This window comes from Lactuca sativa, chromosome 9 (assembly GCF_002870075.4).
Source record: "Lactuca sativa cultivar Salinas chromosome 9, Lsat_Salinas_v11, whole genome shotgun sequence".
Taxonomy (NCBI): Eukaryota; Viridiplantae; Streptophyta; class Magnoliopsida; order Asterales; family Asteraceae; genus Lactuca; species Lactuca sativa.
In genome coordinates, this window is record NC_056631.2 from 29618984 (window position 1) to 29635033 (window position 16050).

At 33.3% G+C, this 16050-nt stretch overlaps 4 protein-coding genes and 1 pseudogene across 4 annotated transcripts; 2 read left to right on the forward strand and 3 right to left on the reverse strand.

The window, feature by feature from the left end:
• Positions 1–3575: 3575 nt before the first annotated feature.
• LOC111907459 (uncharacterized) lies at positions 3576–4291 on the reverse strand. Its single transcript, XM_023903227.1, has 3 exons — positions 4240–4291; positions 3832–4158; positions 3576–3760 (listed from the first exon to the last, which is right to left on the reverse strand). The coding sequence occupies exons 1-3, from the start codon at positions 4289–4291 to the stop codon at positions 3576–3578; spliced, it is 564 nt and encodes a 187-aa protein (XP_023758995.1).
• Positions 4292–5674: 1383 nt separating this feature from the next.
• On the forward strand, positions 5675–6445 carry LOC111907460 (uncharacterized). The gene is made up of 3 exons (XM_023903228.1): positions 5675–5726; positions 5810–6136; positions 6276–6445. The coding sequence occupies exons 1-3, from the start codon at positions 5675–5677 to the stop codon at positions 6443–6445; spliced, it is 549 nt and encodes a 182-aa protein (XP_023758996.1).
• A 447-nt stretch (positions 6446–6892) lies between these two features.
• Positions 6893–8181, reverse strand: LOC111907504 (uncharacterized). The gene is made up of 3 exons (XM_023903303.3): positions 7848–8181; positions 7556–7598; positions 6893–7239 (listed from the first exon to the last, which is right to left on the reverse strand). The coding sequence occupies exons 1-3, from the start codon at positions 8115–8117 to the stop codon at positions 7097–7099; spliced, it is 456 nt and encodes a 151-aa protein (XP_023759071.1). The 5' UTR covers positions 8118–8181; the 3' UTR covers positions 6893–7096.
• A 2999-nt stretch (positions 8182–11180) lies between these two features.
• LOC122195865 (photosystem I assembly protein Ycf4-like) lies at positions 11181–11909 on the forward strand (annotated as a pseudogene).
• Positions 11910–13568: 1659 nt separating this feature from the next.
• On the reverse strand, positions 13569–15815 carry LOC111907503 (tubulin beta-2 chain). The gene is made up of 3 exons (XM_023903302.3): positions 15324–15815; positions 14516–14785; positions 13569–14438 (listed from the first exon to the last, which is right to left on the reverse strand). The coding sequence occupies exons 1-3, from the start codon at positions 15715–15717 to the stop codon at positions 13762–13764; spliced, it is 1341 nt and encodes a 446-aa protein (XP_023759070.1). The 5' UTR covers positions 15718–15815; the 3' UTR covers positions 13569–13761.
• Between the last annotated feature and the right edge of the window lie 235 nt (positions 15816–16050).

Below are 16050 nucleotides of genomic sequence, written 5' to 3' on the forward strand. Positions count from 1 at the left end.
ATATATATATATATATATATATATATATATATATATATAACACAAACGTTCATGTACTTTGTAACACTTTCAGACGATAAACATTTATAAAAAAAAACTTAAAGGAGACAACCATACTTGCTAGTCTTAACCACTAACAAAGTTTTGTGAGCTATAAGTCTATTACACATAATATAACAAACTATTTCATTTTAGTATGTAACGCTTATCAAAAACTTAATTCTGTTAGGATAGTCGGTATAAGTATCGACACCATGGAAGAGGTTGAGGGGGGCACCTCCTCCATGTCGCGGCCATTCCAGTTAACATCACCCCGCCTAAATGATGCTTTAAATGGTTAAATGGTGTGGAAATGGCAATGTGAAGGAATGCATGATGAAGGAATTATGTTATGACGGATGTATAACTTTTAATGCAAATGGTTCAACTTGACATAAAAATTAACATGGTATGGTTGGTGGGTATTTTGCTAGTAATTGTATAGATGACATAAAATGTGAGTGATACGGTGACTCATACTCGGCAGCTTTACAACCATATAAAATTCAATTACAATCTCTTTAAAAGTCATCTAATAATAATATGCTTAGAATGACTATCATAGTACCTTTAATTAATTTTATTTTTTGTTTAAAAAATATATAATGAATGTTTTGGCAAATTGTGGATGTTAGGGTAATCTATGTATATTTTGACACACGAGTTCAACTCAAAACCCATGGGTAAGAATTTGTCATTTATTGTATGTTCATCACATAAGTTGATTTTTTTTTTTACTACGATTGGTATTATACGAGCATAAAATATAATTATCGATAATATGAACAATCATTTAAGTGAAAAGATTCTACATATGTAAATAAACATTAATGTGAATCATACTATATTTAATACCATATATATACCCGAGGTTGGTGGTTAAATTTTATTTGTCACGTTGTCATATGGTGTCATGTTAAATATTTTTTTAAATCGCAAGCTGCCATAAAATATTTGTTTTTTCATATATAACTTCACTAGGTGTAAGACCCGTATATTACACGGGTTGATTTAAAAAAAGATTAAACATTAAATTAAAATGTTAACAGAAAATATTTTTTAATATACAACTTTAAAATAAAAAAGAAGAAACGTATTTATTGCAATTTAATATCATATATATGATATTTAATACTTTACATATATAAGTATAAGTATATGACTTTAATTTTAAAAACTGAAACAAATCAAAAATTGACAAGTGGATAATATTTATTTCAAAAATACTACAAAATGACAAATGTCAAAATTCATGAGAGATTGACATGTGGCAAACAAATCTTCATTTATTAAGAAGGATAAGCTGCTGTAATATATTCTCTATGGCAAACAAAAAAGTTATCAGTTCAAGTAATATATTGTAACAACAAATAATGCATGGCCTATAGTGAGATCACGTTATATACGTTTTCATATGTAACACATCTCCTTCTGTATTATCTTTTATATTAAACCATCCGTTATATCTACCACATACCACATATGTGGTGGGTGCCACATCAGCACCACATTCCCTACCACTCACATACTAAACACACCACTTCATCTCATTTTTTTATTTAAATTTAATTCAAAAATACACTAAAATCATTTTTTTAATACTAGTTTTCCATTAAATTAAAAGACCAAATTACATTAAATAAAAACTACATTAATTGAAAAAAAAATAACAATAAAAATAAAAATTACATCACTTAAAATAAAAAAATAAAAAAAACATTAAAAAAAACTAAAAATTCCAACCATAAATAAAATAAATTACCCCATATGCCTACGTCGGGCTTGAACCGACTCTTTCATCATGAGAAAAAGTTCCAAGTCTTCGCCCTCGAGGTCGTCCGCTTTCATTTCAAGATTTTCATATCGGTTTTTGTTTGGATCATCGTTTGTATCTCTTGAAATGATGTTTGTGCTTCAATCATTTTTTGCTTCATGTGAGTCATCACCTCGGCCTTCGTTTCTTGAAGTTGCACATATCGATCAAATTTAACGCCAAACATATCGATAACACTAGAGTTCGAAGATGTTGAAGCCACTTTTTTATGCTTTATTTCTTCCAACGGACCGACGAAGAGGTTTGTCGTTTTCAAGATCTTGCGGATCGTCGTTGATGTCGATTTGTATTCGGCCGTCCGATTGTTGGAAAGTTTCATCGGGGTTTCTCGAATGCTTTGAACTGGTAGATTGCGAACTTCCTTCTGTTTGTTCTTTCCATTTTGGAGCATCTTTCAATTTTAGCCACGGTTTCATATATGGAAAAGCTTTGCGTGTTGGCGTTGTTTTTTCAAATTGCTCCATGGCCGCCTTGAAAACATCAAAATCGTTCTAGCCATTTTTGCGTATGTTTAGGAGGTTGTTGTAGATTCCTCCAAACTCGGTGCATTTTAGTCGAATATCTCGTCATTTCGACGTAATTTGATTGGCATTTCTAGTTTCACTTTCCATTAACTCGTAGAAAATGGCTCGGACTCTCTCCCAAAAACTTCTGTAAGGTTGCTACGATTGGATCTTCGGAAGCCGCCACTCATGTCTACGCTAACTTTTCTTCTTCTTCTTTTGTCCATGGGACCCTTTCTTGGGTGGTAGTGGGTCAGGCCGGTTTTTTTCCTTTTTTCTTTTTTGGTTGAGGTGGTGGTGAAGGTTGCGTTTCCGCAACAAAATCCGGCGAAAGTGGTGGTTGTGAAATTGGTGGTTGTTGATTGTTGTTGGAGTTGTTGTAGTTGTTAGAATTGTTGAAATTGTTGGTATTGTTATGAAATTTGTTGTTGTTGGAAAGACGGAAAAGGTTGATATTGTTGTTGGAAAAGTGGTGTTTGTTGGATATGGGAACCGGTTTGAAGTAGATTGATAAAACCGCCTTGAGGTGACTCCATAGTCGGAAATTGGCGAGGTGTTGTATCTAACGTAAAAACGTTATTGGGTTTGAGATTTATGTAGTTTGGACGGGTATTTTGATTGGCATCCATGGTTTTTGGTTGTGAAGATGTAGTATGTAGATTGTGTATAGAGATAGAAAAGAATGGTGTAAAAAATAAGAAGTAAAAGTGTTGTATTTATAAGTAAATAAATTGATTATTTTTTTTTTAACAAACTAGCCGTTCAACGGCTAGTGTAACGTTCAAATTGAGTGCTTCGATTTAATTGGTCGTGCGATTCCGTTGTCCCAAACACAAGCAACAACGACAACGAGCCACCATGAAACAACATGTAGTGTGCACGCCCGTTGTTCGTGGTCAGCTCAACCACGAACATGCTTGTTGCATGTATACCGTATGGCCTTAAAGGTAGTTCAAAAACCCATCAAAAGACAACTCAAATGGAAAAAGAGATCAATGTGATTTGATATTGCAAAATTGTTGCCCAAACCCGACCCTCTTAACTATATGAAAAACATTATATAATAATAATAATAATAACTTCTTCAAAAGCATGTAATTTATATAATCAAATATCTATATATGAAAGTTTTTGTTTGTACATACTATACAACCATTTCGTAAGCCAAAAGAAATTCATGACATAAATCAACAACACATTCATATGGAAGTAGGAGCATATGCGGCAGAATCAAAATTTTCATCAGAGGATGGAGCTTCTGCCATAGAGATCAAACCATCTACACCAGAAACGGGACCCGAGGCTGCTCCAGAACTTAGAAGTTGACTCATTGCACGACGAGGCATCTTCCTATGAACTTCACACAGGTTTTCGAGAAACACACCTGTAAATTAAGATCAATTAATAAGCTAATTACTTGAGAAAAGTTTATGTAAAGATAATTCAAAGACTTACCTTCTCCAATGGCCAAGTTGTGATATAGATCAACAATGTTGGCACAGTTATCATAGCATGAACGTGAGCAAAGCCTGGCAATGAAACGAGGCTCAAGGAGGGAGTCAGAAGAGATTCCTACAGATTTCCTGTCAACTCCACATGCATTCGTGCACTCATCACTCTCGATCCAGTTGTTCATGTTCTTGACAACGATTTCTGAGGTCTTGCACTGGTATTCCATGTTTTCGTTGTGATTTATGTAATTCTCTAATATGCATCGTTTTCCTGAAGAAGCGATAGAGAAGGTACACAATCCAACAGGTAATTCCTCGCAGATGATTTCACCTAATGAAAAGAAGATTCCATTATGAAACGATTTGGAAATGATTGTAAGAAATATATTAATTAAGATGATAGTGGTTTTACCTAGAGCTCCCTGGAGAAGGAGTGACGATAAAAGGAAGAGAATGAACGCCATTTAATTTATCTTTTCTTCTTATTTTTCCTTCGAAGAAAGTATTGAAAGCGTATGTGTTTGAATGACTGGATGAGTTATTGTAGGCTATAATATATACATGTACACATTGCAAAAAGATAAGGGAGTCTTCTTGAGTTGATTTAGTGGTAAAAGAAACCCAACGTACAATGGTTGATCCTTTTCATATTTACATATACATTCACACCGTAAATTAACGAGTAAAAAGACATTGGAGACTTCTTTAAAGTTGTTTCGTAAATAGTTCTATTAAAGAGGTTAAATTATTATGTAATATAGTTTTCTAATGATTCTTTGTATATTCATTATTTATAAAATTCAACAAATGAAAAAATCTAAATTGATATTGAGTTTAGATTTATGTCATTTGAAATCAAATGGTGGAGTTAGCTCGTTAGTCCAGAATAATTAAATCTTATGTAAAAATGTTTTCGGGTAACCATAAACTGTCATTTGTGATCATTACTAGTATATACAAAGTAGTGTTGGGCTTGGCAATGATGTCCATCATATAATACTTTGCTCTCTAATTGTGATTCATTTTGTTACCAAAGCCATATCTTCTGGAACATAAATTATTATAAGAGCATCCATAATTCATTGGTCTCTATAAAGTTTAATGGATTGTTGTATCATTCGTTTTTAACAACCACAACCCATTAAACAAATATTCAATCATAATCACCATTTAATTCTCTCTATCGAATCCTTATTGAAAAGTTGAATGATCATTCAACTCCACTTCATGTCATCACCCATGTTCCATTTTCACACATTGTAAAATATAACTTGTAATCATTTGTCACTCTTAGTTAGTCAAAAACAAAAATTCATATTTGTTGTTATTAATTAAAATGAAGATATGAATAAATGGAATTTGGAAGCAGCTGACTTGTTATTCATATTTGTTGGAAGATGTATAAGAAAAAGTTAGATTTTTGGACATTTCAAATGAATTTAATTCTTGTTAAAGAAAACATAATTGCGTTCACTTATATTGCAATTTTGTAGTTTTCATAAACATCCTTAACAGAATTCTGCATTCCAACTTTGGAAAGAGACATTTAGGGACACTTGTCATTTCAAATTTCAACACACCCCCTCTTCTTGTCAATAAAAGTCAAATAAGTAGTTCGCATTATGCTGATCAAGGTCCGAAACAACGTATGCACCCCTCTTTTAATCTTAAATATGTTATTTTATATTTTCATGGCCATTTAAATGACTAAATTCTACTCTTCAAATGTATATATAAAGAGAAACCCCACAACATCAAATATAAAATTTCAAAGTCACCACCAATCTTTGTCTGTGTTTAACAAAAGAAAGACACCACATTTTCTTAGTTCATTCACCACACCAAAAATGAAATTGGTCCTATTCCTTGTTTTCACTCTCTTCCTGCAAGGAGCTTTTGGTAAATTCACCTTTATTTTACTTGTCGTTTTTCCGGTTTATATATAAAAAACAAAAAAATAATAATAATTTTTGCTTGTGTAGGTGAAATTATATGTGAGGAATTACCAGTGGGAATGTGTTCTTTCTCTATTTCATCTTCTGGGAAGCGTTGTGTCTTGGAGAATTACGAGTCCAACAATGGTGGAATTGATTTCCAGTGTAAGACATCTGAGATTGTTGTGAAAGCGATGTGGGAATTAATTGAGAGCGATGATTGCATCAATGCATGTGGGGTTGATAGAAAAACGATTGGAATATCTTCAGATTCCCTCCTTGACCTTAAGTTGACTACCAAGATTTGCTCCACCGAATGTCACCAAAATTGCCCCAACATTGTTGATCTTTACTATAACTTGGCATTAGGTGAAGGTAACAACCAACAAACATTTCCTCTAATAAACAAATGCGATAATTGCACTTTATTTTGTCAATCAAGACAACAATATAATAAGTGAAAGAAAAACAATGATTTGTAATTTGTTATATATATGATTCTTTAAATTTTCAGGAGTTTATTTGCCGGAATTATGCAAGGTACAAAAGACAATGGCACGACGTGTGATGATGTCACAAGTTTTAAGCTCTGGAGAAGCTTCATCTCCATCCACGTACTCAGCCGCCAATGGTCCAACCTCCAGTGAATCATCAGGTGTTGATCATGCTGAAGCTCCCATGTAATTAGATTGAGAGATTATTATTAATTATGTGACAAAAATATACTATTTTATCAGATGAGTTTTTTATGTTGTATGTATGTACGTAATACCTATCAATATTATTGTGACACATTTTAGTATATTTATCATTAAATCCGCAATTTATGAAAAGTTTATATTGGGGTGGTAATATTAAATATGAGAATGGATTCATACTACTTTTAATACTTCAAATATTGTTACACATACAATGTGTTATGAGGAATTTAGATATTTGGTTTATAAACACATTGACATTGTCTTAAGGTATTTTATTACTTTTATTTACCAAGAGAGAAATGTTTTGAATTAAAATCCATAGGTTCTAGAAATCATCACTCAAAGAACAAACATTATATAGTAAGTAGTAACAAACATCACAACTAGCATAGAGCATACGACTTAAAGCAGATAGATTAAAACGTTTCAATGCCATCAAAAGCAAAGCTTGAGACTTTGATAAATACCAAATGTAGAAACATGAAAAAGAGGTTTACATGCAACCTGATTGGTAGCAAAAGATTAAAGATAAAAATAAGATTTTTCAAGAAAAGGAAACATCAATTGCATCTAAGCTTGTGTGATTTCTCTAAGAAAATGATCCTCTAAGTTGGCATAATAGGGTAACTAATAATCATGTGGTTTGATTTTGAACTTGTGTTTCTGATTGAGATTCTGGTGTGATGATTTGTTGAGTTTTATTTGAGTTAGGAATGTACTTCCAACAACGCTTGTGAACACCACTAATTTTCTTTGGAGCATCAGCAGCTGCTATACCTGCATAATCACCACTGTTTTAGCACCACATAACTATACTCTCATAATCATATAAACTATAAAAGACATCAGTTATAATCAAATTGGTCATTTATGTTTAGCTAATTTCACTAAAATAGGACAAAGTTAAACTAACTGATATGATCAAGCATGTGATAATCCTTCTGTTTGAGTATTGAATTCAAATGTGAAGAACATGTATTGCATCCCATCACTATCCTTAACTTTTTCACATTCATCAACCCATCAAAACCAAAAACTCTAGTGCAAACTAGGAAAAAATGTAACATTCACCAAAAGAGAATTCAGAACTCACCGTCTTTGTGAACGATTCCCCAAGCCTTCCCATGCTTACCATCCTGAAAAAAGAACAAATTTACAAACAGTTAGCAGAATTTTCAGTGAGAATAGAATAACATTTGAAATGCAAGATAGATTATATCGATTCTACACAAGTGGAAGTGTAGCTCGTTGTTTGGAAGTAACTAACAACACAAAACCCTCTCAAAAAAGAAACCCCCAATGCATCACAACATACCAATAAACCTAAAATAGACACGATTTGAATCTATTAGCGAGAGATAAGCGGAGAGAGGGGGAAGACAGACCTTGTAGAGATTAATCTTGGTGATCTGATAAGCGACGCCAGACCAGTGCGTCTTAGCCATTTGATAACCGATTCCCCAATTAGGAAGAAACTGGGCCACCTCAAACAAGTTTTTCTTCTTCTTTCTTTTCGATTTTGAAACTGATGTACTAGGGTTTGAAGCAGAAGGCGATGCAGAAGCAGGCGTAGATGTGCTCAAGGTTCTTCTGGTTAAGTTAAAAGACAACTGCTTCCATGAACTACCAATCGAAGCGATTGATCTGCTCGCCATGTTCAGGTGCTGGTTGCGGCCCCTTCGTTCTTCCTGTTCGGCGATTTCCCTTTTGATACCTTCATTCTCAATTGTTTGTTATATCCCTTGAAGTTTCTGCTAGTTGCATATTATACCTACAACTTTAATACTTTTAGTAATTTGGATCCCAAATATTATCTTTGCTTATTTAAGTCCCTCAAGTTTACTGTTTTGGACGGGCATCATCTTTACCATTTACTTAATCGTTCATACGTATAATTTTGCAACAAATTGCTGGTTTTTCAAAAACAAAGTTAAAATTGGAACAAGAACCGCTCTCAATCGGTATTAAACTTTAGGAGCTAGAACCGGACCAGTTTTCAACAGACGGGTAACCGGTTCTGTTACTCACCCCTAGTTGATATCAAATGACGTTTCTATAAAGAGCAATATATTATGTACACGTGATGCTTTTTAAATAAGGTTAATACTATAAAATGATAACCAACGATACTAAATTTTCTCCTTAGGTCATTTATATTTTAATTGTAGTAAATAACATTCTGTTTTTTGGATTCATATAACGCCAAAAAATTTTCATATATATTAAATATGAGAGTGGACACAATGTCATATCCACACAGACATGAATAAACAAACCAAGTCATATTGAATTTCAAAATAGATGTCATGTAAATTAGCTAACCCGTTTGAAATTTATTCCAATGATCTAATGAGAAACCGAAAAAATTACAATTGTCTATTGAATACAATTAAAAGAAAAATGAAAACAAACATGGTTTTTTAAAAACGGTAGAATCCAATTAAAAACAAACAAGGAATTAGAAAAGATATTACAAAGACCAAATGGTAGTAATTGGGTTTTGCAATCAAGCTATCCAATTAACGATAAGCTTAGAGCTCATATGAGAAATCTAAAAAAACGATTGTGTTAAAATATAATTGAATATAAGAGCGTTTGAAGGCTTAACATCGCCAAACATCTAGGTGTTCATATGCTTCCACAATACCCACATAGTAGAAATCAAAATAACAACAAGACATTTTCTTTGCAACACGATAAGGTTGCATTGCTCCTCACATGCAAAAAGATCCGATAAACTATAAAGATCTGGTTTATCAATATTCCACCGTCCAGCAATTTGGTTCCTAATAGAATTAGCCACCAAAAACAAGAAAAAAAGATGTTGAAGATCCTCTACATGTAAATCACATAAACATTATCCACTTCGATTCCTTTCTTGTCAAAATTGTCTTTTGTTGGAATTTTATTAACGTGCAAACGTCATGTTAACACGAATCCAAGTATTCCATCTCATGCGCAATTGTTCAAAAATCAATGTGAAATTATCAATATATGCATGTGTCGAATAAACTGAGAACTCGTCTGAATCGTCAAAACTCCACTACCATCTATTACTTTGAGTGCTTAACATGAATTTATTCAAAAGCTCTCAAATACATAAGACTCCCATCCCTAGTCCGCACTTCCTCCCATAAATGAGTAAGCTCCAAAACTCATTTTGAATGCTTAACATGACTTGATTCAAAAGCTCTCAAATGCTAAGACTCCCATCCTAAATATGCACTTCCTCCCAGAAATGAGTAAGCTCCAAAACACGTAAGACTCTCATATCTAGACTTGATTATAGGAAATCGAGTTTTTAAATTTGTATCTCCAAAACACACTTCCTTTCTGAAACATGTAAGACTCCCATCTCCAACCTTTTTAACGTGAAACTTATCAAGATCAATACCTTGTCTTTGAGATTATTGACGATCGAAGAATCATGTCCTACAATATTGAAGCATTTCCTTGAAAAACCACATCTATTTAAATACATATCATCCTCGTAAATAACCTTGATCACACATACCTATAGAACATAGAACATAGGGAGTATTTAAGAAAACTCATTTCCATTTATAGGGGCAGACACAGGATTTCATAGTAGGTATTGTTGACAGCATATTTTTTTTACGTACTAGCACAATAATAGAAAAATAAAAAATTTAAAAAAATTTAAAAATTTTACACTACATTCGAAAAAACATGGGTTATCGGTGCCACTATGGGCACCATAGTGGAACCGCCCCAGTCCATTTAGATTAAATTGTATTATTAGACGTGAAAAGGTTGACAATACCAAGTACATCATCTTGTCTATTCGCCATCATTTTTTTCCATTTAATTCAAGTGAGTTTTTGTTCACTAATTTGTACGATTATTCATTATTTGGATAAAACTGAATTGTCCAATTGGACAAATTGGATTGGACAATTTGATTCAAATATTCAGATTTTTGGATTGGTTTTCAACAAAACCAAATTACTATTTTGGATTTCGGATTGGTTTTGGTTTATAAAATATGAACCAATAATCCAAAAAAACTGAATAACAATTTATTATTTATTTAATTTTAATATAACTATAATTGTTTATTAATTTTATAATTTATTTTTCCAAATAAGTTCAAAAAGTTTCATCTAATAAAAAACATTAATATGAATTTTTTTCTTAAAAGTTCTTTATCTATTGAATATTAAACTATAATATACATTCTTAATAGTTTATACATTTTAAATCACAACTAAATATTTTTTTGCTTCTATAAAAATTGGATAATATTATAACTATATGTCATTTTAAAATGTTTTAGTTTTTGAAAGCCGAATTATAAAAACTGATCCAACCGAATTGTAATTGGATCGGATCGGATCGGATTTGAATTTAGTTTGGATTATTCGGATTCATATTTTGAAAACCGAAATCAATTTGGATTTACTTAATTGGATCGGATTGAACCGATCCATGCAAACGAACACTCCTACTAATTTGACCGCCCACATAGAATTGATTTATGAGATATTCCAACTTATTAATTATTTTTTTTCGGAACACAAAAATAGATAGATAAGTATGACTGTTATTAGTTTAGATCTAACGAATTTAATAAATTACTCCTAAAGGAACACATCAAACTACCGCTATTTGATGCGAGTTACTTCGGAAAAAAAAAAGGACTAAAGTCTAATTCATTTGGGCATTCTCCCAATTCAAAAAAATCAATTGGATCAAGTATGAGTTGTCGATCAAAACATATATGGATAGAACCTATAAAGGGGCTCGAAAAACAAGTAGTTTTTGTTGGGATATTATCCTTTTTTAACGTTCATTGGGATTCTTGTTGGTTGGAATATCGAGTTATCTTGGTAGAAATTTGGTATCTTTATTTCTGTTTCAGGAAATAATTTTTTTCCACAAGGAATTGTGATGTCTTTCTACTATACGGAATTGTGGGTCTTTTTATTAGCTCCTATTTATGGTGCACAATTTTGTGGAATGTAGGCAGTGGTTATGATCGATTTGATAGAAAAAACGGAATAGTGTGTATCTTTTGTTGGGGATTTCCTGCAAAAAAAAAATGTTGGGTCTTCCTCTGATTTTTTATTAAAGATAATAAATTTTTCAGAATAAAAGTGAAAGAAAGTATTTATGTTCGTGGTGTCCGTTATATGGATATCATAGGCCAGGGAACCATTTCATTGACTCGGACTGATGAGAATTTTACTCTACGGGAAATGGAATAAAAAGCAGTTGAATTGGCATATTTCTTGCGTGTACCAATTGAAGTATTTTAATAAATGAGCTGGAATGCTTTCTCATCTGGAGAGCAAAAACGCAAGAGTGTTTTTTTCCATAACATAACTTAATGTTTCTTTAGAATGTTGATTCGATTCAAAGCAAACATATATGGAACAAGTATAAAAAAACTATTTTAGGGATCTTTTAGATGTATCGAAATATGCATAATTCAATTCAATAAAAAAAAACAAATCAAAATATCTCATAATCAACCATTTAGAAATAAAAAAATCATATTTTTAACTTGTTGGAATTGAGACTTTAGAGATCATATCTTGTAATTTTTTTGAAACTTCTTTTATACTTTTTGTGCTCCTTATTTGAATCACTTATAATGAAAATTAGCAAATTTATGTCGTTTTTTACTACTCATTTTTCACAATATTCTTCCGAAATTTCTCTCAATTAATTTATCTCCAACTACGCACAATAAGTTCAATTTTTTCGAAATATTAGAGATTTGTATATAATGATAGAAAATGAGTTCTTTCGTCTCAAAATCTGAATAATATTATTCATTATTTTAATTTTTTTGTGCATTCATTGAAAGGTGATATGTGCTGCGAATTTGACCAATTGAGATATAGGTAAACATTATTTTTTGATTATTTATCCATTCCAACTTTTCGTCTATTTCTATATTTTTTTCTCTAAATTCATAGGTACGATAACTTGTAATAGAACTGAGGTGTGAGAGAAATATTCGATTATGTAGAGTCGACGGATGTGATGGGTTCATTAACAATTCAGAGATGAAAAAATGGAAAACAAAAAAAAAAGCATTAACTCATCTTTTATATTTTGCATCTATAGTATTATTTTTTGTCTCGGTGGATTTTTCTTGTTTCAAAAAAGTATGGAATCTTGGGTTACAAATTTGTGGAATACTAGGCAATCGGAACGTTTTTTGAATGATATTGAAGAAAATATATTTTTATATTATAAATATAAAATATAAATAATAATAATAACATGTACAAATAGTAAATGGAGTCGCAATGGCTTCTTTATTTCTTCATGTTCAAAAAACAATATCGTTTAGAGCCGATGGCATAAAATCTCATCTATTTTAGATATCCCCGAAGATGACTTAAAGCATAGCATCCTTCCTCCAACCGACAACATTTAAACTTTTAAGCATAATGTATAATGGTTCATTCAACTTATATCCCCCAAATCTCATCTATTTTTTTTTTCAAAACCGACACTTGTATCATAACATTGATACCCCCGAAGATGGCTTAAAGCATGACATCCTTCCCCAACCGACAACATTTAAACTCTTAAGCATAATGTATAATGGTTCATTCAACTTTAGTCTAAAGCATGACCTTTGAGTTTACACATCGATCCACCTCATTTGTTGGTAGAAATCTTGTTGCCGTATGATAACAAACATAAAACATGTTTTTTAGTAGAAATCTTGTTGCCGTATGATAACAAACATAAAACCGAAGATGGATTAGCCTTACATGTTTACATGTCAATCTCATTTGTTTTTATGATAACAAACATAAAACCTAAATCTAGTTATATTACTAACGATTTACTCGTCACTAATGCTTCAATTTATCAATTGGTTTTTTCCTCCGGAAGGATGTTGGGTTGCATCATTTTGCTCGAGTTTATTTGAAAATAACATCAACATTTATTGTCCATGTGGCAATAAGATTACGTTGTCATTAAAGATTCACCATGGTGACCTGCAAGAATGTACAATGATTATGGTTCTTTGGCACTAGGAAATGACCAAGATGTGCTAGTGCTTAAACGAATTCACATCTACACTACACATGAGGAGAGCAGGTTGAAAGGCAAAAAGCTTACGCAAACATAAATCAAACCATATTAAACAGTAACCCAAGATTCTTTAGGTGGAACAAAAATCACCCAGTAATTCATAGCATAAACATCTGCTTTCTTTTAAATTGTTTCCACAGCTAACAACTAGAAATATGATAAATGGTAGTTGAGATTACAACCACATAATACACATTACCCACATAATACAACAGACTACGCCTCCTCTTCATACTCCTCTTCCTCCTCATATTCCCCCTCTTCATCAGCAGTTGCATCTTGATACTGCTGATACTCCGACACCAAATCATTCATATTACTCTCAGCCTCAGTAAACTCCATCTCATCCATACCTTCACCAGTGTACCAATGCAAGAAAGCCTTCCTCCTAAACATAGCAGTAAACTGCTCACTCACACGCCTAAACATCTCCTGAATGGAAGTCGAATTCCCAATGAAAGTAGATGCCATTTTCAACCCTGTTGGAGGGATATCACAAACAGTTGATTTCACATTGTTTGGGATCCACTCCACAAAGTATGAAGAGTTCTTGTTTTGAACATTCAGCATTTGTTCATCGACTTCTTTGGTGCTCATTTTACCACGGTAGATGGCGGAAGCGGTGAGGTAGCGCCCATGGCGGGGGTCGGCGGCACACATCATGTTTTTGGAGTCCCACATTTGTTGGGTGAGTTCCGGGACGGTTAGTGCACGGTATTGTTGGGACCCACGGGAGGTGAGAGGGGCGAATCCGACCATGAAGAAGTGGAGACGCGGGAATGGAATCAGATTCACAGCAAGTTTTCTTAAGTCGGAATTGAGTTGTCCTGGAAACCTTAGACAGCAGGTGACTCCGGACATTGTTGCAGAGATGAGATGATTAAGATCGCCAACTGTTGGAAAAAATTTGGTTAGATGTTGATAAAACTAAAGGAAAAAAGGAAGAGGAAACGGAAATGGAAGAACTTACAGCTTGGAGTAGTGAGTTTGAGTGTTCTGAAGCAGATATCGTAGAGTGCTTCGTTGTCAAGAACCATGCACTCATCTGCGTTTTCAACAAGCTGATGGACAGACAATGTGGCATTGTAAGGCTCGACAACTGTATCAGAAACCTTGGGAGAAGGGAATACAGAGAAAGTCATCATCATTCTATCGGGATATTCTTCTCTGATCTTTGATATCAGAAGAGTTCCCATTCCTGATCCTGTTCCACCACCAAGGGAATGGCAAACTTGGAAACCTGCAGTCAATTTGATGATTAAATACTCTATCTTCTAAACCACTCATCAATCATCCAACGCACATGACAAATCAAAACAATTTCGCAATTATGTTAAACAACGACAAGTATATAGATGCGATAAACCAACCCCAAATTCACACCCATTCATCATACAAGGTATAAAACCAACTCTAAAACAATTTGCTAACTGATGTCACACGATATCATAAAATATAGTTACTCTAAAGTGTATATACAGGACATGTAGACAGTAGATCTAGAATTTCTATCATTATAGATATACATAGAATTTCGAACTTCAAAACAACCATTTCTCATGATCCATCTAGACAAGTAAGAAAAAACGCCTTGAAGGTCGAGCCTTAGACATAGGAAAACAAATCTAAACCACATCGCTAAATGAATTCACATAATCAACATATGATACATACAAGAAGCAGATCTGTCATTTCAAAGAGCAATATACAAAAATTCAAAAAAGCATAGAAGATAACAAAGCAGAAACGCGCATAAACTTCCAGATTTGAATATATACCTTGCAAGCAATCACAGTTCTCGGCCTCCTTCCTAACGACGTCCAGAACGGAATCGATCAATTCAGCACCCTCAGTATAGTGTCCTTTCGCCCAATTGTTACCAGCGCCGGACTGGCCAAAAACAAAGTTATCAGGCCTGAAGATCTGTCCGTAAGCACCAGATCTGAGACTGTCCATGGTACCAGGCTCCAGATCCATGAGAACCGCGCGTGGAACAAACCTTCCGCCACTAGCCTCATTGTAATAAACGTTGATCCTCTCGAGCTGGAGTTCAGAGTCTCCGGTATACTTCCCGGTGACATCGATGCCGTGCTCTGCACACACGACTTCCCAAAACTTGGCACCAATCTGGTTACCACATTGGCCACCTTGAATGTGAAGAATCTCACGCATTCTTAAATGGAGATGAAGGAACGAAAAATCTAGGGGTAAGAGACAAAGATGTAGAAGAGAGAGGGAGATTAGGGTTTGGAGTAGAGAGTGAAACTGTAGTGAAGAAAGGGGTATTTATAAAATCTTGGATGATAGGATAATACTTTTTCAAGAGCTAAAAGTATTGAATACAATGTACGCTCAACTTTGATGCATGACGTACGATTCGATTTGTTGTTTTGGGTATGAAATTAGTGTTTTGTAATCTGGAAAAGTTAAATTTATGTCCCCTCACACGGCTCTAGAAAATTTTTGATTTTGAAATTCAAATTGGTGCATGAAATAGTGGACGGG